The sequence below is a fragment of the Labrus mixtus genome, chromosome 24, assembly GCF_963584025.1.
Source record: "Labrus mixtus chromosome 24, fLabMix1.1, whole genome shotgun sequence".
Lineage (NCBI taxonomy): Eukaryota > Metazoa > Chordata > Actinopteri > Labriformes > Labridae > Labrus > Labrus mixtus.
Window position 1 is genome coordinate 11,924,142 of NC_083635.1, and position 21,070 is coordinate 11,945,211.

General features: G+C 43.5%; 1 protein-coding gene across 1 annotated transcript; it reads left to right on the forward strand.

Annotated features, from left to right (window-relative positions):
- The first annotated feature begins 4,341 nt into the window (after positions 1-4,341).
- Positions 4,342-13,216, forward strand: atp1b1b (ATPase Na+/K+ transporting subunit beta 1b). Its single transcript, XM_061032951.1, has 6 exons — positions 4,342-4,584; positions 7,564-7,692; positions 9,973-10,128; positions 10,241-10,425; positions 11,386-11,469; positions 11,560-13,216. The coding sequence occupies exons 1-6, from the start codon at positions 4,494-4,496 to the stop codon at positions 11,818-11,820; spliced, it is 906 nt and encodes a 301-aa protein (XP_060888934.1). The 5' UTR covers positions 4,342-4,493; the 3' UTR covers positions 11,821-13,216.
- Positions 13,217-21,070: the final 7,854 nt, after the last annotated feature.

Here is a 21,070-nt window from a genome sequence, read left to right on the forward strand (position 1 = left end):
CATGCTGCTGCGTTTGGGTCAAAGCGTTTGGTCACTCACATGAAGCAGCACCACGTGTCAGAAATTCAGTGTAGAAGTTTGCAAAAAGAAAGATTGCCGCTCCTTCATGTCCTTTAAAAAAATCCTTAAAACTGGGAGTTCAAGGACAAATGTTGTGATACTCATTTGATGTCAAGGTGCTATTTCAAGGTCAAAAATGTGGCACTAATTGGCCAAAGCGGTCAGGTCGCCCACGCCATGAAGGCTGCAGTCCTCAAACCGAGCGGCGAGGGTTGGACTCGCGGCACCTTTCCTGCTACTCTCCTCCTGATTTCCTTCTCTATCAACTGTTCTGTCTCTAAAATAAAGGCATAAGAAGCCCCAAAATACATCTTTAAGTTTTAAAGTTCAGAAGGATTTGTCTTCGGTTCCTTTACTTAACAAAAGAAACGTTTGGTAACAGCTCATGTTCGTGGGTCAAAAAGTGTCAATACCAGGGATTTGCCCCCTCATGTCCTTGAGGTGACACTTTAAGGTCAAAACCCTGCATGTGTGTAACCCCTAGCAACGGACCGCACCTACACACTGGTGTTTACATTCAAACAGACTTACGCAGCTCATGGAGCCCACATGGCAGCACATTGCTGAGCAATTTCACACATGCATGCATGAACACACACATTACACACGGCTCGGACAAGAATGTGAAAGGTTGAAGGATGCACACACGTGGTCTGCGTAGTGTGTAGAGGTGTGTACTGGGGCAAGTTGGTTATAGATTTTAACGTGTATTTAAAGAGGGATTATGGTACTTCTTGAAACTCCTTTGACAGAGGTGACAGGAGTTGTTGGTCTATCTCTGTGTGTCATGCCTCCTACATGGCCATGTGATTTTTGCAATCTTTTAAGTTTATTACATTTGCACGACACAAATCTCATCATGTTGGTACGACATGCATGCAAAGTGTGCGGCGAGGTATCCTGTGAATCGTAGGCTGCACGCAGCGTCATTAAGAGTCATCAGTGTGCCTCAACCTGATCGAGCTGAAGTCGCCATGGCGGTCAGCAGAAAGCGAGCTCTTTCCACAGTGCAAAGAAAAAAAACAAAAAAGGATAGAAATACTTGGACACGGCCGTGTGGAAGTGTTGCAAAGAGAGCTTTAGACAAGTCACTTTAGCGCTATCGGTAGCTCTGGCGGCTGTCTGGTCGGGCTGATTAATGCGTCGTTTCATGCTGCATTTCTATTGGTTGTTCTTTGATGTATATCCTAGAAGCAATTATTCGGTAGTTCATCCTGAATTCTCAGATATTTGTCTGAGGCTGTCGGTCATCTTTGATCCTCTGCGATGTAGCAGCGCCGATTTGGTAGTCCCGATTGATCGTCTTTCATCCTTGACCACTCAAAACTGTGCAGTCTGTTCTTCAGGGAGTTGCTGGTATTGTGGGATCTTGGTGATTCAAAGTGTAAAGTCCTGTTGCTGGTGTATCACTGGAGTTTCTCGCTGCGACATGCATCTTCCTCTTTAACAAAAAGGCTTCTCTCTGTAGGGATCCTTTCTTATGCTGGTCGGATACTTTGAATAACAATCGGAGCTTTTCGGTGACAAAAATAACTTTTAGAGGACAAACATTTGTTGGGTGCGTTCGCCCCAAAGGAGACATTACAGCTGTTTTTCTTTCTCTGCTAAACAAATTTAATGCAGCGACTTTGGCGTTTTAACGTAAATAACACGAGGAATGTGTTCAAATACGTCCCAGATATTAAAATGCAGGTATAAAAAATATCTGGCCCCTGCATGCACTGACAGCAGGAATGCCTTTGGAGCTTTAGAGAGGAATTAAAGGATGTAGATTGGAGGATATATATACAGGTTTCAACTATGTGTATACTTGGCAAAGCTGTGTAACGAGAGCTTTTTATCCCCTGTGGTGTGAGGGGGGTCGCTTTTAAGGAGGGGTCCGCTGCACACAACAACGCAGGACACCCACTGAGTTTAACAGACAGCCAACAGGCTTCAGCTCCGCTCTGTCCGCGAAGCAGAGATGATCGTATTGTTTGTGTCGTAATGAGTGTTTTAGAGCGCCCGACGTTATTCAGAAATTACAGGTTGCTGCACTGTAATCTGGGCCTTGTTGTTGCTGTGGGCATGAAGTGACTTCAACTGAAGTGTCATGCTGAATTACAAGGCTTTTGAGCTACACATGGACGTCCATTAGGAGCCCGTTTGTGATTTATTTGTTGCTCCTCGATGCTCCGTCGAGCCAAACGAGGAGTAATTGATCACGTTTAAAGGCTGTTAACCTGGACGTTAATTTGTTTTTCTCTATAATTCAACTCATGAATCACAGCGACAGTGGCATCAGGGAAATTGGACATAAAGTTAAAGTGAATATTCCAAACTAAGCTAATCAGATTGTTGAGCACATTTTTTTTGTTTGTATGAAACCGTTATGGTTCAGGCGTCACAAGTGTTACAAGTTTGTGTGTCACAAGTTTAAGTGGAGATAAAAGGCGATCACACGTAGCTAACGAAGAGGAAAAAGTAGACACAACAACACACACAAAGTAGAAGTAGCATGTCAGCTGTGTTTGGATTTAGAAACCGTTGATTGAGCCCAGAGCTGCAGTGCAGAGTTAGGCGTAACTTGTGTGTCGTGTCGTGTGGTTTTAAAGTCGAGTCCTTACTGTTTCTCATCATGAAGATCATGAATGGTTGTTCTTAAAGGAACATGGGGTCTGGTTAATCGCCCCTGTCACGGTCTGTGACACTTTGCAAACCCATGAGATGGATGCATGTCCTGGAATATCTCCGGCCGGTGTTATTGTAGTCGACCGTGCTCTGTAGTCATGACAGGCGGCTGATGGATCACTCAGGTGGGGTCGCTGTTGGAGGAGAAGGGTAAAGAGGTGGTGAGAAAGAATTTAAAGGCCCAAACCGGATACATATTTATTATATATATTATATAAGTTTTTTAGCGTTTTTAGTTTTTAAGACGCCCCTCGGTTTGCCAGATATGAGAGCAGTTATCAGGTCAACAGGTGTTGCAGCGATGGAAGCGGTCAAGAGAAGTGGTTCAGATAGAAGTGATTGTACCCGACCTAAAAAGCCTCTGCATGTTTCTAATAAGCTCCACGAGCAGAAACGTGCTCAAACTAGGATCAATATTGGAGATGCTTTTGAAAAATGGAGAGAGGTTAGAACACAGAAAGGTTTACAGACCCATGCAGAGCTGGATAAACACTGAAGCTTCAGAGTCCACCACATGGTGACCTGTGTGAGCATGGACTCTAGAGAGGAGGGGGGGGGGAGAGACAGCTCTCTATGATGTTTAGAATACAGACTGCAGTACCCATTTTAAACACTAGGTCTCTGAGTCACACACTGCTCCTTTAAAATAATGACCAGTCAAATTAGTGCTGTCAGCATGAACTAGTTAATCAACATTAATCTCCTGCTATTTTGTCCCTTCAGGCTCTCCGTAGATAGTGGTCCTCAGTGTCTCCCTGTAGTCTCAGTGATGTAAAAGAAGGACACTGCTGCATCTTTGAATGTCTCATTTCACTTTAACAAACTCTCAGACAGCTCAGCGGACGAGTCCAAAGTAATATCCACCTTATGACATCACACATTGACCCTTTGTTACCGTTCCTTTGAGCTGTTTGACGTCACTTTGGGATCCCTAACCACTTTACTTCATGTCCTAACCTTCCCTCTACCAGAAGGGCCTCACTTTATTTCAAAATAAAAGTACACAGCAAGTAAAGAACTCTCAAAATAAAAGCCCAACAATTTTTATTTGTAAATGCGAAATAAAGGAATTTCAAACATGCAATTAAAATGCAATTAATATCGATTACCTACTTAAATTTTCTGATTAATCGCGATTCAAATGATCATCTAACAGCCCTATAAACTAAACCTGTTTCTTAATGTTGTCGCCTGGCTTCTTTACGTTTGATTTATATAATTTATGTACCTTTTTGTACATGCATTTAAATTGTAATTGTTTTAATATGTGTACATTTCTACCTTTAAATATAAGATAACTGAGAAATGCTAAATGTGTTGCAGCTGTGAAGTTTTTACAAACTGAATAAAAACTTTGTGTGACACACTGAGAAACACTTTGTTTTAGTGATGATGATTCTGACATAAGTTTGTATTCCTGGAGAGAATTAAAAACTCTCTACCTGCGCAGACATTTCTGCAGCGCGCAGCCGGTACATGTGTTTCTCTATAGGTCTGCAGGACGTCAGATTTACGCACAGAGTCTCCTCTACCTGATTGGCCGGCACTGCTCCGCCCTCCCGCTAGGTAACGGAGCGGAGAGTTTCGGGCGGAGTCGGAGAAGGAGGAACAGTTTATATTGGGGAGCCCTTGCAGCACACGGACCTGGGTTTCTCTGCCACGGGTCCGGCACTTGTTTGGTTTAAACACGGAGAGAGGGAGTCCGCCTAACCTGAACGGAAACACCTTTACCGGGAAATAAATAAACAAACAAAGAAGCAAACATGCCTTCTAACAAAGAAGACGGTGGATGGAAGCAGTTTGTGTGGAACTCGGAGAAAGGAGAGCTGCTTGGTCGTACTGGGAGCAGTTGGTGTGAGTATGGTTGCCCGGGGGTTCGTGGAGAAATGGTGTGCGCGCCTCGTGTTTCTTGCCACCTGTTTGATTTGCTGCATTCAGAGACAAATTGCAACATAGTCGCGGCATAAATCCAACACACTTCCAGCTGTTTTCTGGCTCTCTTATGTTGTGATCGTGTTTTACGCACAGTCCCGCTAATTGATTGTTTAAAATGCCGGTTTGAAAGAAATCATGTGCGGGGGTTGTAGGTCTGATTGTACATTCAAAGTGCGTGGACATTGCGGCACAAAGCCTGCCAATGATTGGACCCTCTGTCTCTTTGTTGTTAGGACGTCAACTTTTTTTTTTTTGTTGTTTGGCAGCGTTGCAAAGGGCGCTCTGAAAGGGTTAAAAATGCATCATGGTCCAAGGTGAGTCAAGGTGATAAGGCCTGCTCGGAAACGGAGGGCGAGGACTATCGATCCGTGTCGGGCTCCTGTGATCAGATGTCACTGTAATCTAACGAACAATACAACTGATTAACTCGCTCGACCTTTCTTCTCCCGTTTCACCGGCAGCTGCGTGCACTGCGCATGTCCTTGTTCCTCCTCCTCTCAATGTCACACACACATTCTCTCTCTCTCTCACACACACACACACACTCACAGCTTCTCTTCAGTGCAGTCCAGACTCTGACACCTGGGTAAAAATAATGTTTCACTGACATGATGTCTGCTGCAGGAGCCCCAGCTCATGTGTGTGTGTGAAACAGAGAGAGAGGGAGTGTGTGTTCTCATATTTGTCCTTCTGAGGTCATCTGAAAACGCTGATGCATTGGGAAAAGTTGCCATGCGCAGAGCTGTGATGAAGGTTGTGATGAAGAGGACATCCATCTTGATGTGGAACCACCTTCAACTTAAGTTTGCATGATCAGACACGCATGTTAACACTTCTGGAACATGAGTGGATTATTTCTCCTCGTGCCGCAGCTGAGGCTGAAAACTCCCAGAAAAAGTGTCTCCTTGTGTCTCCGTCGGTTGTGACCTTTTGTCATTGACTCATGCAGCAGAAACTCAGCCTGCATGAATATTTTGCCTGTTAGCGTTGCTTTTCAGTGCAGAGTTGAAACGGCATCTCGTGTGACTTGTGCACAGGCTTCACACTTGACTTCTTGTAAGTCTCTGCAGACAAAGCATGTCACTGTCTTATTGTTTGATTCATAAAGAATGCAGCCTTTGTGGCTCCTTGCATCCTCGTTGAGCTCCTCGCATGTCGCTGTCAGACGGACTGATGTTGGAGCGGCCTGAGAAAAGAGACGACGTCATGACTTTGGCTTTTTCTTTCAGGATGTGTTTGAGGTCAAAAAAGTTTCTCATCTTTGCGTCCTCCACCCCCGCTGAGGCTTTCAATCTGATAACATACACACGCTTAAAAAGGAATGTGTAGTTTTTGTCACAAGCAAAACTTTCTTCTAAACTTTTGATTAATTTGAATGTTCTCATCACCAGGATGAGATGAGTTACAGGAAACGAGGAGACACACAGCTGCACAATCCATGCAGAGAACATTAAGGTTGAACTTTTATAGTAGACAAGGTTCATTACTGTAAAATACAAGTTCCTTTAGTTTCATTTGGTTGTGGATGAATCCCCCTAAAAGGTTAATTTAATTCATGAGAGGCCGTGTTTGCAGCAGTTATAACCTTGAGTCTGTATCGGCCCGTGCTCGTCCTGCACGCTGCAGTTTGTCCTCCATTTTTCTGCAGGACTGTCCAACCTCAGTCCGGACTCTTTATCGGTCTTTGTGGGACATTTTGAAACTGTAAAACCCCCGAGTCAGCGACATCTCGCAGAAGGAATATAGAACATCTTAAGCCTTATTTAATCGAAGATAAGAATGTTTTATGAAGAGAATCATTCTCTGCTGTTAAGTTGCCTGAAAGTTTGACCTGCAGTATCGAACGTTTTCCTGCATTTTGGACTTGATAAGTTGTATTCTTCCTCCCTGAGCTGGACTTTGGTCGCCCCTGGAGTAACTTTACGGTTGAATCATTCCCTGTGTAGCAAGGCTTTGCTTACTTTCAGCCGCCTGGAGCTTTGTTCTTTTGCTGCATTTTTACCGTGTTTCTGACCCTCTGTCTTCGATTTCTGTCCCCCTTCCACCATGTCATGCTGGGGGTGTTGTGTGTCTCCTGATGTGTACAATAAATCAATTAAAGCTGCGCTCAGTGGCTAAAAAAAAAAGCTAGATTAAATTATTTATGGTCCCATGAGAGCGAGGGCTCCTGCACGCCTGCTGTCTGTCATGTGAGTGTGTTTGTGTACAGCAGCAGCAGCTCTCTGTCTGTGAGCAGCTGTGAGGGTGACATGACCAAGTTACACTTACTGTACACACACACACACACACACGCCCTTCAGCTGCTCGGCGTGTCAGTGTGCACACACATCTGGTGTTTCCTCTTAAACACACACACACTGTGAGGAGGACGGTTTTGTTAAATAAACAAAATGTTTTTGCAGAATCATGAAGTCATCCGTCACACCTTCATTACACACGGGTCACCTCCGGAAATATCTCACTGCACCATGCGTATTATACATGGGAGGTTAATCTGCTCCGATTTCAAAGCGAAATAAATGAACCCCAGCTATCTTAATGATCCATTAATCGGCTTAAGTTTGAGGACAAAGAGGTCAAAATTATCCAAAATCCCGCCGCCGCATTGTGAAGATTTTATTCACATCAACAAACTAAACAAACGAGATGCTTCAGGATCTCATCTTTGCTGAAAACTAAACATTAGTCCAGTAAACACCCGATGGATTAATTGGCATGAATAAAGTCTGAGGTGTTTTTGTGTTTGACTTAATTTGGAAAACATAATTATTTAGAGAATTTTAGACGATTTGAAGCTGATGTCTGCGGAGTTTCCTCGATCTTCTAACATAACGTCTGACTTTCTTTCTGTCTCTTCCCTAACATCCGTTCTGACATGTTCCTCCTCCTCCTCTGCAGTCAAGATCACCCTGTTCTACGTCATCTTTTACGGCTGCCTGGCGGGCGTCTTCATCGGAACCATCCAAGCCATGCTGCTCACGCTGAGCAACTACAAGCCCACCTGGCAGGACCGAGTCGCACCCCCAGGTAAGAAGAGTCACACACACACACGCACACACACACAGACACTCGCACACACCCTCACACACTCGTCTGAGTCTAAGCGTAGAGGTTGCCTGTATCAGTAACACACAAAGCGAACAGAGTCATTTTATGCCGAGTCATGAAACAAAAACACCAACATGTTCTGTTGAGGATGACTCGGTGTTATTTCAGACGGCGTTTTGTTCACTCGGTGGATCAGTCGCTGCGCCTCGCCGACCTCAGGCTGTTTCTTAATGACATTCTGAGGATGAACGCATTCTGTTTCGGCGAGTGTGAATTATGATGTTCAACCTTCAGCTCCTAACGAGATTAGAAAAACGATTGAGTAGCCCGAGAACAAAGAGGCTGTTATGCAGCTCACTCAGGTTTTAAAGCGGGAGCTGCAACTCTTAATTTAATTACAAAATCATTTATTATTCATTTAAAGGTAATCAAGAAGTCGACGTTCTTGGATTTGAATATTTTCTGGAACAAGATGTTTAATCTGAAGTCTGTTTTGGGGCTTTTAGAATCACTGACCGACATTTGTAAGAACATTTAGAGACGGGACAGAGGAGAGAGTCAGAAATCGTGGCGTGAGAGAGAGTGGGGAACATATTGGAAAAGGAGTCCAGACTCAAAGCGGGACCGCCCGCCTGGAGGACTACAGCCCCCCCACATGAGGCTCTCGCACTAACCACCAGGTTAGGTGGAAACATGAAGGAAACATTTCTTCTAACTCCAGTTTTGTTTTTGTTCACGCTTCATGTCCCTGGTCGATTTTATGATTTTTAACTTGAGCTGAACTCAAACAGGATTGTGCAAACGTAGATCTCCAGTAGCCCCTTAATCATTGAGGTCATATCTTAAAAAAATTCTACAAAGTCATGATGACATTGCTTATCATGCTCGTATTTCTTGTCTGCAGAGACGCTTATCAGAAGCACACATAGGATGTTTGCAAGTCTCGGTGCCACTGATTATTTGATAGCTCATGTGCAGATTTTCCAAAAACATAAACAGTGAATCAGATAAAAACATCAGCAACCAAAGCCTCACTGACACGCTTCCTTCAACAAACACAATCACAGCAAGCATGGCGGTGTAACGTTTTAGGACTGAATACATCGTCCCGTCATGGTTCCAGTGCAGCACCTGCCCCTCCTGTGTGTACATACACACACACACACACACACACACATCGCGGATTGGTTTCCATAGCAAGGCAGGACAGCTGAGGGTGCACTGAGCATGTGCAGGACAGTCTGTGCAGCGACTGTAGAGAGTACAGGATGAAGCTGCTGTTTGTTTGTTTCCACGGTGAAGGTTAATCGGGAGGCGTATCAGTGAGCAGCGTGTTCACTTGAGGTCATCCAAACAACGTTGTGTCAGAGCGAAATGTGCGATAGGCGTCCGGATCCACGGTCAGCTGATTAGGAGTGACACGGTGTTCAAAACTTGCAGCACAGACCAGTTAAAGCGACGTCGATCAGGAGTTAAAGTAACTAACCTCCATGTTCGCTGGAACCGGCTGCCATTTAAAGAAAATCGAGTCACATGAGGTCGATCAGTTTCAAGTCAGGACGTCTTTCTGCTAATTCAGCTCCTGTTAGCCGAGGAGGAAACTTAATCTGCGTGCAGACAGACAGACAGACGGACGGACGTGACACTCGATATCGAGCATCTTGCCTGACTGTAGGAAAATAAAAGTTTTTGATAAATTCTGCAGCTTCAGAGTTCCTGAAGGCATCACAGAAACTCGGAGACATCAAACCTCAAATTTCCAAAGTGTCCGGTCAAAGACGGCTGACAGGTTGTTACTCTAAGTGTGTGACATCATCACAGAAAGGATCCCTGCAGAGAGAGAACTTTTTGTTACAGAGGGAGATGATCTTTACGACCACAAGCAGACGTTACATCACGCTCTTCAAACAAACCACACTTCTCTCTGCAGATGCCTCCATCATTTGTGTTTTGTTATGTTGGATGACTTTGCTGCTTTTGATCGGGGTCATATTTGGGATGCAAAAAAACGTAACTGATCCAGGCGGAGAGAGAGAGAAGCATGGAGGGTTAAAAATGCAGGATTCATCCTTTAAACACAGGTTTACGTCCTACGTTTGGATCCATTTCCCAGAAAATAATTATGTTGCAGCGAATAAATCTGACTCAAGATCGCCGGGCTGACGCAATCCCAGAAACCGAACATATTTAGATATAGCTCCCAGGTTTAAAAACACTAGATGTTAGAGAACTGATTGTGCTGTTCTTGCCCCCCTGCAGGCCTTTCACACACCCCACGCTCAGAGAAATCTGAAGTGTCCTTTAGCCTCAACGACCCGGGGACCTACTTGCCTTACACCAAGGCCTTGAGGGACTTCTTAGCCAAGTATAATGATGAAACCCAGAATGACCAGATGAAGTTTGAAGAATGTGGCGGTACGTCCTGCAGATATTCCAGATTACCTGAGCTTTTATTTTATGGTGTCGTATTTGCGGCACATTCGGGATCTCTAAATCTGTGATCTTAACCCTTCACTCTCCCCGACAGATGAGCCTGCAGAGTACAAGAACCGCGGCGACCTGGAGAGCGACATGGGCACCAGGAGGGCCTGTCGCTTCCCCAGGTCCGTGCTGGGGCCCTGCTCCGGCATGGAGGACACAGACTTTGGCTTCAAAGAAGGAAAGCCATGCATAGTCGTGAAGCTCAACAGGATCGTTAACTTCCGTCCAAAGGTGATTTTAAATGATCTAAGCTGCACTGAGTTTGTGTTTTAGATTATGATCGACCAATCGCGTATTAGCAGAAGGAGCATTGGTCAACGTGGCCAAAGTGCAGCCCTCCATCCCAACTACCTGGGCGTACAAGTCGACCTCTCCCTTCAACTTTATTCCCGTTTCTCAGATTCATAATCCCACCACACCGTAAATAACCCGGACATCTGTTATCGGCTTAACCGAACCAGAAGATAAAATTCTTACCTCATTTAAAGGGAAACGTCCGAGACCACAAATGTAGACGTTTCTTCTTCTTCTTCTTCTTCTCCCGTCTGCAGGGTTGAAAATCTGATCCAAAAGTGCTGACACTGTGTGGAAATGGATCACAGTTGCACGCATTAAAATCAAAATAGATGCATATTTTTAAAAACAAGGAAGTCTTATTTGTGCATCATCAGCAAATTGTCATATTTTACATAAAGTGTCAGGAGTCTGCCTGCACACCGCCTGAATATGTCAGCCACATGTTGTGCAATTTAGACGGCGCTCTCTCTCTGATACTTTTGGAGAAGCTTTTAGCTAAAAACACGTCTTAAGATCTGGATTCTTCTCTAAAGCGTCACTGCTTCTTGACACAATCAACATTAAATAAAGGAGATTGTATCGTTCTGAAACATGTGGGATAGAAACATTTTAAATAATAGAACAAGTCGTTCCCTTTCTCATCACAGTAGCTCTACTCAGACCACCATATTTACACCCCTGTAATGTGTCTCCTTTAATCTGAATGTCTCTGAAGTGATCCCCCCCCCCCCCACTCGGTCCCGCCTTCAGAGGTAGTAACAGAGGAGAGACGGGATCAGCTGAGCCAGCGGATGTGTAGCTCACGCTTGACTGAGTGCAACGCGTCAAGTAGAAATGAGTCTGTGTTGAGTATAAATCTCTAAAGTCCTCCTGCTAACTTGTCGTCCTGTTCAGCCTCCTTCCTCCAACGAAAGCATCCCCGAAGAAGCCCAGCCCAAAGTGCAGCCCAACATCATCCCCATCTACTGCACCAACAAGGTAACGCGCTTATTCCTCCCCGTGTGTGCACATTTAAAAGATCCGCTACGTTATGAATTGAGACCATTTTTTAATGCATTTCTCTTGCAGAGAGAGGAGGACGCTGGTAAAATCGGTGACATCAAGTACTACGGCATCGGAGGCGGCTTCCCCCTGCAGTACTACCCGTACTACGGCAAGCTGCTGCACCCCCAGTACCTGCAGCCGCTGGTGGCGCTGCATTTCACCAACCTGACCCTGAACACTGAACTGCGCATCGAGTGCAAAGTGTACGGAGACAACATCCACTACAGCGACAAGGACCGCTACCAGGGACGCTTTGACATCAAGCTCCAGGTTAACAGTTTATGACCGACGCCAGGACCGTAGCACTTTTCTCCCCGACCGCCCCTCCCCCACACCGCCCCCTTTGTTCTTAATCTAACGTAGGAGATCATAATAATACGTGAGGGGGCAGGCTGTAGCGGTTAAGTCAATCACAACTAGTCTTGAACGAATAAATGAAAGAAAAAAAAAAACCCTGCTAGGGGACCGACGTGTAATCTGTCCGCTCTCATCACTAGCTTCCACACCTCCGTGTAGCGTTAGCGTGTATTTTAGAGGAAAAGTAGCGATAGGCCTAATAAAAAATATATTTATTCTGCTGTAAATGAGACTTTTCCACAAGCCATGGGACATTGTTCATCATCGATGACTGTAAAGCTGAATTATCTCGAGCCGTGTTCGTCCCCTCTGCTCATCGCTGCCTCGTGTGGTCACAGTAGGTACTTCTTGTCGCAAAACCCGGTCTTCCAAAACCACGTTCCCCCCCTCCCCCGTGAGCCAGCTTTAGCAGTTCTCCGCTCTCTCTGTCTTTGTCTGTGTGTGTGTGTGTCTGTGTGTGTGCGTGCGTGTGTCCGCCATGAACACACGCGCCCTCTTACTTAATGATTGAAATCGTTTGACATGGTACACTCTTCTGATCTGTGTAAGGAAAAGGCTGCACTCCAGGGAACTTCTTTCCTTTTTATTTGTCTTTTACATCTGATCACTTTTGACTTTATTCTCTTTTTGTTGCTCTGTTGAATCATTTAAATGTGTGGAGGGGTTTTATTACTTGGTTTCATGCCTTTTACTATTTGATTTTTTTGCCTTGAATGTAGAGTTGTGTGTCCAGCCTGTTAGACACTTCGGCCTGCTGCTGCGATGGCGACGGTGCTAACTCAACTTTTAACCAAGATTCTTTTTTTTTTTGTCTTATTTTTTTTGCTGGATCCATCACGTCATGGTGGTGTAACTCTCTCTGAATGTTTTAGCCATTAAACATGGTGGAAGAATTGTATATTTATGCAGTTGTACATTTTGTTTCTTTGCGGAATATTGTAATGCATAAATGAAAAAACCAAAGTTGGCGAGAGAGTCTTGATCAGAAGCAATGAAGTACTTTGTTTTGAGGATCTCATCGTGTGCTAAAGTCAATGTCTTGCCTTGCAAACCTCTCAGTGGTTACCTCTTGATTTGTGTCCTGGCCCTGATTGTAGTGTAGGTGTAAGCGAACAGGTGAGACGCCGCCTGACGTTCATGCATTCAAAAAAAAAGAAAGAAAAAAGATCTGAGTTCTTAAGAAGCTCCGTGGCTTTAGATTTTAACGATGTTGGCTTTTAAAAATCATCAAATCTCATGTTGATGTTCGACTTGAACTTCTCCATCAGTTCATCCACCTTTTGTCATTTAATCAACGATAGAAACAAATAAAATCATAATGGGACCTTTTGCTCTTGTGTTTTATTTCTCCTCCATATTGTCTGAAGCCTTCTCCCAGCATGCACTGGGCCCTCAGACTGACTACTTTATTAACTGCACAGTGCAAAGAAGTGGCCTTCATTTAGAATCAGAAGATATGAATCCCCAGGCATAAACAGCTGCAGGAATATAATAAGAAATGAAGGAGCAAACACAGCGTATTAAAGGAATGACGTGTGAAGTTTAAGAAATAAAGCGAGGTGTTTGAAATCGCAGTAGTTATAAGAAAAGAAAAGCAGGAGCGGCTGCTATCTATTTTTGTCTATTCGATTTATTTTGGAGCGAGCCTGCACATTTTTAGTTTAAGATAAAGGATATATAAAACAAGTAAGAGGAGAGGGCGCTTAGTGCACGCGTCATGTGTGGAGGTTTGAATCCGACCTTTCCTGCATGTCATTCCCCACTCTCTCTCCCTCCCCGATTACTGATTATCCACTATCCTGTCTCTTTAATAAAGGAATAAAAAGCCTGAGAATAAACCTTTAAAAAAAAAAAGAGTCAAACTTTGACACCATGGGGCAATCGACAGTGGGTGGATTACACTTCTCCACCGACATGACGGGTTAAAGAGAAGACGAAAACGTAAGTAAAAAGCATCCAGGGTTTGATAGATACAAACATAAATATGCTTTATTGATCCTAAACTGGGAGTTTCTGGTGTTATAGCTGCAGGTTATTCAGCAAATAAAGCACAAGAGGAATGCAGTGTGTCTAGCTCCAACTTTTAGGGTCTGATCGGTACGCTGAGCACCACAACAGAAGGGCAGCAAAAAGTAGGATGGTTTAGGTCGGTTATTTTGGTACCCTTTCCAACTTTTGACGGTGGAAATGTTTTTAAAGGCGTACCAAACTGAGCCGGACCGCTGAGTGGAAACTTGGTTTAAAGGGTTTGAATGAAAAAAGTCTGAAGCTGCTTAAAAAGAGGGTTGTTTTTAAATACAATACAGAGGAACTGCAAAAGTAGAGTTTTAAAAGGACAGCTGTAGAAATGTATCGAACTGAGGATCTGCGGGTCAATAAGAATACTGTATTCTCACAGGTAAAGGTGGAAACTCGCAGCAGAAAACATCACAGTACTTTCAGTAAATCAGAATATTTCTGGGTCCTGTGTGTGTTAAACTAGTTTGACTCTGAATGAATGAAGTGTTGTTTATCTGAGGAGAGGGAGGAGGGGGGGTGGGGGGGATCTGTTACCTCTCTGTCACCGAGCTCTCTGGGTGCAGGCTGAGCAGGCGGGTCGCTTTCAGGCGCACGTTTCTGTAATTACAGGAGGAGGCCGAGTGTGTGCGGGCGAACAGATGAGATGTTGTTTCAAGAACCAGAAGAGAGACGTATCGAGTCGCCAAACCTGCAGAAACCCGAGGAAGCCAAGGGAAGAAAATCAGCAGCTGCTTACAAAAAACATCTTTCTGTTTTATACGCCTGAGAACTTTCCTGCAGTTTTTTTTAGTCTTCTTTAAGTTTAAACAAACAAGAATAAACTGAGTTACACTTTTTTATGACCCAGATTAATAACAAGTATACCAGAGGTGATCTAATTTTATCTCATTAGCTCTAATTTTAGCTTTAAGTGCTTTACTAAATTTGTTTTTGAAAAGTTCAACTTAAAGGTCACATATTCTCCTCCTCTTCAAAAAGTGTAAATAAGTCGCAGAGCTCCCCTAAACATGTGTGTGAAGTTTCTTGTTCTTAATCCACTCGGATACTTCATGTCAGAACACAGAGTCTAAAGTAGAAACACTCTCAATCTGCAGAACATGTTTGTTGTTATGACATCAGTCAACACGGGGAATTGAATTAAAATAGATAATCTTTGTTTTCCCTGCAGCAGACTGAGATAAACTTTATCAGCGTGTTAAACCAGACGTCAGTGAGCAGAGACGCTGCTTTGTCAACAGGCGAGGCAGACAGCAGCTTGGGGCCAGCACAAGGCCCCTGAGTGGTTGACAAACTTTAAACCACAGCAGGGGCTGACAGTAGCATAAACCTCCCTAAGGGGGGCCCCATCTGACAGCACTCGCCCTCAAAGCGCTGATTAAGCCCAGTTTCCACCAAGCGGTCCGGTTCAGATCGGTACAGAATGCATTTATCTGCGTTTCCACTGTCAAAAGTTGGGAATGGTACCAAAATAACCGATCTGTCCGTCCTATTTTCCTGCTTTTTAACTCTTGTTAGTCCCTCAATTTAAGAAAACCGCTGGTTAGTTTTGATGTGTTTCTACTAAATGCTAACAGGTGATTTAGTCTTTCTTTGGCAAAACGTGAAGACCTCCCACACTCTGGGACTTTTATTATTCTTTCTAATAACTCGTCTTCTCACCTGTGGTCATGAGTTTGATACAAGCGGCCAAAATGAGGAGCTCAGACATTCGGGTGGAGCTCGGAGTAGAGCCGCTACTCCTTCAGATCGAATGGAGGTAGTTGAGGTGCTTCGGGCGTCTGTTAAGGATGCCACCTGGACGCCTCTCTTTGGAGGTTTTAAGGGCAAGCCCAACTGGGAGGACACCCCGGGATAGCTGGAAAACATTGCTGGGGAGAGGGAAGTCTGAGTTGACTTACTGCACCTGCTGCCAACTCGACGCGACCTCGACCAAGAGGAAGAAAATGGACAGATGGATGGATGGAACTCGTCTTCTTCTGCAGCAGATGTGTTGAGACTTCTGGCCCCCAAACTTTGCTGAGTCATGACTCAGAATGTGTTTGTATGAGAAGCAATGCTAGATGATGGGAAGCTGCAATATAGACATATATTGGATATGTGCAAGTGTCTGGTGTGCATATTACTGCATGTCATTATCAGTAAATCTTAGTTACTGGGGATCGGATTACCTCGGGATCGTTGGTGGGGACCGGCCTGCTGCTATGGACCCCCCCTCCTCTGTTTGTCCCTATCCTTCTTCCTGCACCTCCCTCTACCCTCTATCATTTCTCCAGCCCGGCCCAGATGGCTGTGCATCATGAGTCTGGTTCTGCTCGAGGTTGCTGCCTCTTGAAAGAAAGTTTTGTGTTGCCACGGTAACTTTGCTAAACGTGGCTTAGTGCTCGTGATGCATTAACCTCAAGTCTTTTACCTGCTCTTGGTAAAGTGTCTTGAGTTGGTGCTTAACAAATAAAGATTGATTGATTGATGAGTGTGTGCAAGTGTGAGCAGAGTATGTCTATAATCTAGCATTGCTTCTCATACAAACACATCCTGAGCCATGAGTCAGCGATGTTCGGGGGCCAGAAGTCTCAACACATCTGCTGCGGAAGAAGACAAGTTATTAGAAATAAAGATGTGCATATTTTTAGAAAGTGAATGTACTGAGCTGCTGTATCAGGAGATTAAACCCGCTCGACCTGAAACGGCGACGACGACGTCTTCTGGAAAAACAGAACACTTAGCCCCAAGAGAATCCTGTTTCTTCCATCCTTATCTTAAGCCACACAAAGAGACAGAAACACATTTAAATCTCTTATTCCATCCCAGAAGCATTATGTTTACCTTCACTGTAAAGCCTAATCCAACTCCCTTTTCCTCATTAATCCCATCAGAGTCGGAGTCTGAGTGCTTTAAACGAGGACGTTCATCTTTGTTTCTGTGATGTCTTCTGACTCCTTTGCTCTGTTTCATCCTTAAAGACAGACAGACACAGAGATAAGAGCAGTGAGGTTTCCTGCAGCTACAACAGAATATAAACCAGCTGCACACACACGAGATAGACCTGAGAGTCATGGTGCATGTCTACGTTTCCTGATATATTTTCTATAAGTCATTTGAAATCAAAAAGACTCTTTCTGTGTCACCAGCATTCACAAATATTTACAGAAAATTATTAAAAATAAGGAAATTAAAACACCCTCACACCAAACCTGTCTCTGCAGTTTGTTCTTAAATATTGTGTCAGGGATCCAGGATCTCGTGCATGATTCATCTTTTCTTTTCCAGGTTTCAGGTGAAGCAGGTTAGTGGTGTTTCTGCTGGAATTGAATCCTTCCTGAACAAAGGGACAGGAAGTGAAGAATTTCAGTGACTTTAATTCAACGTCAAACAAACGTCTCTTTGTTTTATTGCAAAGTGTCCAACACAAGTACGGCAGCAACCAAACAAGACCCAATGTTTCACTTTAGCGACGTCGTCAAATTCCTTTTTTTCTTCCAAATAAGAAGCACAACTCTTTATTTATTGACCTGTGTTGCTTTTCATTCCATAAGTTATCAAACAATCAAGATTTGGGACAGAAGGTGGAATGAGCCAAATGTGAAACTGCAGTGATTAATCTTGTGGAAATTAAACTATTTTGCAGCCATGCATATTTATTGAAGCCTTAAGGGGACAATCATCCATTCATATTTGGGCCTTTTGCCTTCATTAGATAGGACAGCTGGGAGGAGAGAGAGAGGGAGGACATGTAGCAAAGGTGATTGTGCTCTTCGGGCTTCTGTACTTATTAGAGCAAAAAGAGTCAATACAGGTTTTTAGTCCACACCTGAACCACGGAACTTCAGCTTCACCTGCACACTTTACCTCACACCTGTGCAGTAAACAACAAAATCGCCATGACAACAAGCCAGATCCACTAAAGGTGTTACCGCAGAAAATCATATGATGAAGCGCTGATTACAACTTAAATCAGACGATTATAAATAAGAAATAAAGTCAGGATCAGGAGGGAGGAGAAAATGTATATGATCTCACACTCTGGTGACCAGCACAAGGTCATCTTTATGATTACACCTGGTCATGTGACACGCACACAGTGCTGTGGGGGAGGGACAAGGGACGAGGGGGAGGAAATGTTCCTGAGTCATGGGCAGCCTCTTTCCTGTCAGACTCTGATTTCTGCACACGCTGCAGAAGAACTCTGTCCCCCTGTTTGTAACACTGAAAAGCTTCTTATTATTATTTTATGAACTTTTAAAGCAGCAGTGACACGCAGCCCTACGATTATCAAATAAACGTCCCTCACTCCATCTTAATTCAATTAGAAACATGCAGCCTTCAGTCATTATTAGTTAATTCAGCTGCTTTGTTTGCAGAAATTATAAACCTTATTCTTTTAATTTGGACAGACTAAGAGTACAAAATACACAATATTAATATTTATATATCACATACTTTAATTTATAATGTTGGAAGATAAGAAACAGAAAAATAATGTCTATTAAACATTTTAAAGCATGCTTTAAATTATTTATAAATAGCATAAATTAATGTTTTTTTGTTACTATTATTTTCCCTTAAAGTTGTTATTCCTCCTTACTTCATGTGATTTTTTATTTGTCCTATCTTGCAGGTTTATTGCTCTAAAATACATAAGTTCTTAACTCAATTGTTTTTGTCTTTTATTTTGAAACAGTCTCTTCCTGTCCTTTAAACGTCTTCTCTACATTATAAGACTTTTATGAGTGTGATGTTTCACTGACATCTAGTGGTGAGGACACGAACTGCAATTAACAAGTGGAGGGGAAAACGGTTTTTACTATACCAGTTTTTCTTCTTTAATTAATGTCATAATAATAATAATATTACATTAGACTAATACTGTGTTTTTTTAATACTGAAAGAAAACAAGGAATGTGGAAAGTGGATGCGATTGTGTCGCGTCTGAACACACCTGACCACCAGGGGGCAGCAGAGATTCATGAGTGTGATGTCAGTTTCTTCCTCTCAGGCTCTTGAGGATTTTCAAACCTGCGGAGAAAAGGACCTATCAGTAAATGTGACATCATGTCTGTTTACTGATAGGATAGATGCCATTTTATTATTATTATCTCAGGAATCACGTTTACAACTGTGCAGTAACTTTTACCATCATGAAATAATAAGCCCCAGAATCAGAGACATTAAATCCACCTCTACATTTTTTTGGTGAAATATATTTACCATTTCTTTAATAGTTTCAGACCTATATATATTTATATTTAAAAGTTTGGGAACCCATTTCACATTAGAGAGGAAAGTGACAGATTAAAAGAAGGCCTGCAATTATGACATCTACACTAATTTCAAAGTGTATTGATTTTGTTCAAAGGTATATATTTTTATTGTGACTTCAAATACTCTCTCATGTCTCCTCAATAATGAAGATTTTTCTACTCAATACACCCTTAATCTTCTGTGTCTGCAGACTCCCTTCTTTAAGTGGAACTTCTTTATGCTATGATAGGGTTTGAAGAAACATCCTGGTATACGTTCTGACACATAATCAGTGATGTATCCTGAGTTCATCGGGTGTTTAGGGTCTCACATCATCAGGCACCCTCCCTCAGGTGACCCAGCCAGGGTTGATCAGGCTTTTGCTCGTGTCCCAGCAGCTTTGGCCCACAGGTCGGACCTCTTCATCCTAACCACCCTATCTGCAGCCTCAATGGTGGTCTTGATGGCTCTCCTTTTTGCAGCTCCTTTGATGCCAAGCAGTGCCTCTGCATCCCACCTGGACGGGCTCGCGGCGACCGGCACTTCCCAGGGGACCGTCAGCTCTATTAGGAGCACCTGCTTGGAAGAGACAGATGTAAGCACCATGTCTGCCCTCAATGAAGGAGAGGTAACATAGTCTGGGAACTTGATCTGCCTGCCCAGGTCAACTCGTAGCTCCCAGTCAGAAGATATTTTTATTCTAATGTGTATTATCACACAGACTCCTTCATGTCTACTCTCTTATAATTCATATCTGCTGCATTTTGTCTCAAGAGATCAAATCTGAATGCATGATCGAAGGAAACTGGTCTGCAGATTCTTTCATCCCTTTTTTAATTAGAGTTAATTAGAGTTCAACTCCAGCTTCATAAACAGAAAATCAAAGTCAGTGCACACAGGCTGAATGTAGATTCAACTTCAACTTGTTGACAAGTGCAAACAGGAGAGAAATCCAAGAGTGTACTAAGAGTGCCATGCATTTAATTTACATGCTGATTAGGAGCACCTGAACGCACCATCAGGATGTGAACTGAGCATCCATCTGAGGAGGAGGTGTGGGATGCAGGAGTCTCCATGACACGGAGCTCCTGTGGGGGGTCGGGACGGATCACCGCTGAGGCTGTGATGAGTTTAATTAATTTAATTGGACGAGAGCGTCCTGTCAGCAGCTCGTTAACACGTCAGCAGCTCAGGGAGTTTTCACACGCTGAGTCAGTTTGATTTACTGACACAAACGTCCAGACAGTCCTGAAAGAAACACAGAAGACAAGAGAGACACGTGTACATTTCTAATCGAATATGGAAAAGGAGAATATCTTGAAACATCAGAGAGGGAAATGTGGAGAGGAGATGAGGTTCAGGGGAAACGATGTTCAGAGCATCCTTACGTCACCATGAACTCAGGGAGACTCTGGAGACAACAAGCTGAACACACAGATTAGAAACGCTCTGGAGACCACAGATTATCTGCAGGACACCTCCAGCGTCATGACAGGTAACAGAAATGATCTGCAAGGGAGCAAATGAGACCAAATTAATACATGCTGAGTTTTTTCTCTTGATAACAGCCTCAGTCCTCGAAACCCGAAAACACACTAAAAGGACCAACCAGTAAAATGTGTAGTGACTGAAATGATAAAGTGACCTTACTATATGATCAGTTTGCCAGATATAAGAGCAGTTATCAGGTCAACAGGTGTTGCAGCGATGGAAGCGGGTCAAGAGAAGTGGTTCAGATAGAAGTGATTGTACCCGACCTAAAAAGCCTCTGCATGTTTCTAATAATATTTAGGAGATTTAAATAAACGTTGTCAGAATAAAACAGTCTGTGACAGGATCCTTCTGATCTTCACTGTTCTCCGTCTGCTGAACAAGAAGCATCAGCAGATTAACTTTAATCTCATTAACACCTGATAATCTG

What these genes read in the sequence shown, in the direction of transcription:
- atp1b1b (XM_061032951.1), top strand. Translation starts at nt 4,494, where the DNA reads ATGCCTTCTAACAAAGAAGACGGTGGATGGAAGCAGTTTGTGTGGAAC. An exon ending in TCGTACTGGGAGCAGTTGGT is followed by an intron (nt 4,585 to 7,563) that starts GTGAGTATGGTT and finishes CCTCCTCTGCAG; the next exon opens with TCAAGATCACCCTGTTCTAC. An exon ending in TCGTTAACTTCCGTCCAAAG is followed by an intron (nt 10,426 to 11,385) that starts GTGATTTTAAAT and finishes CGTCCTGTTCAG; the next exon opens with CCTCCTTCCTCCAACGAAAG.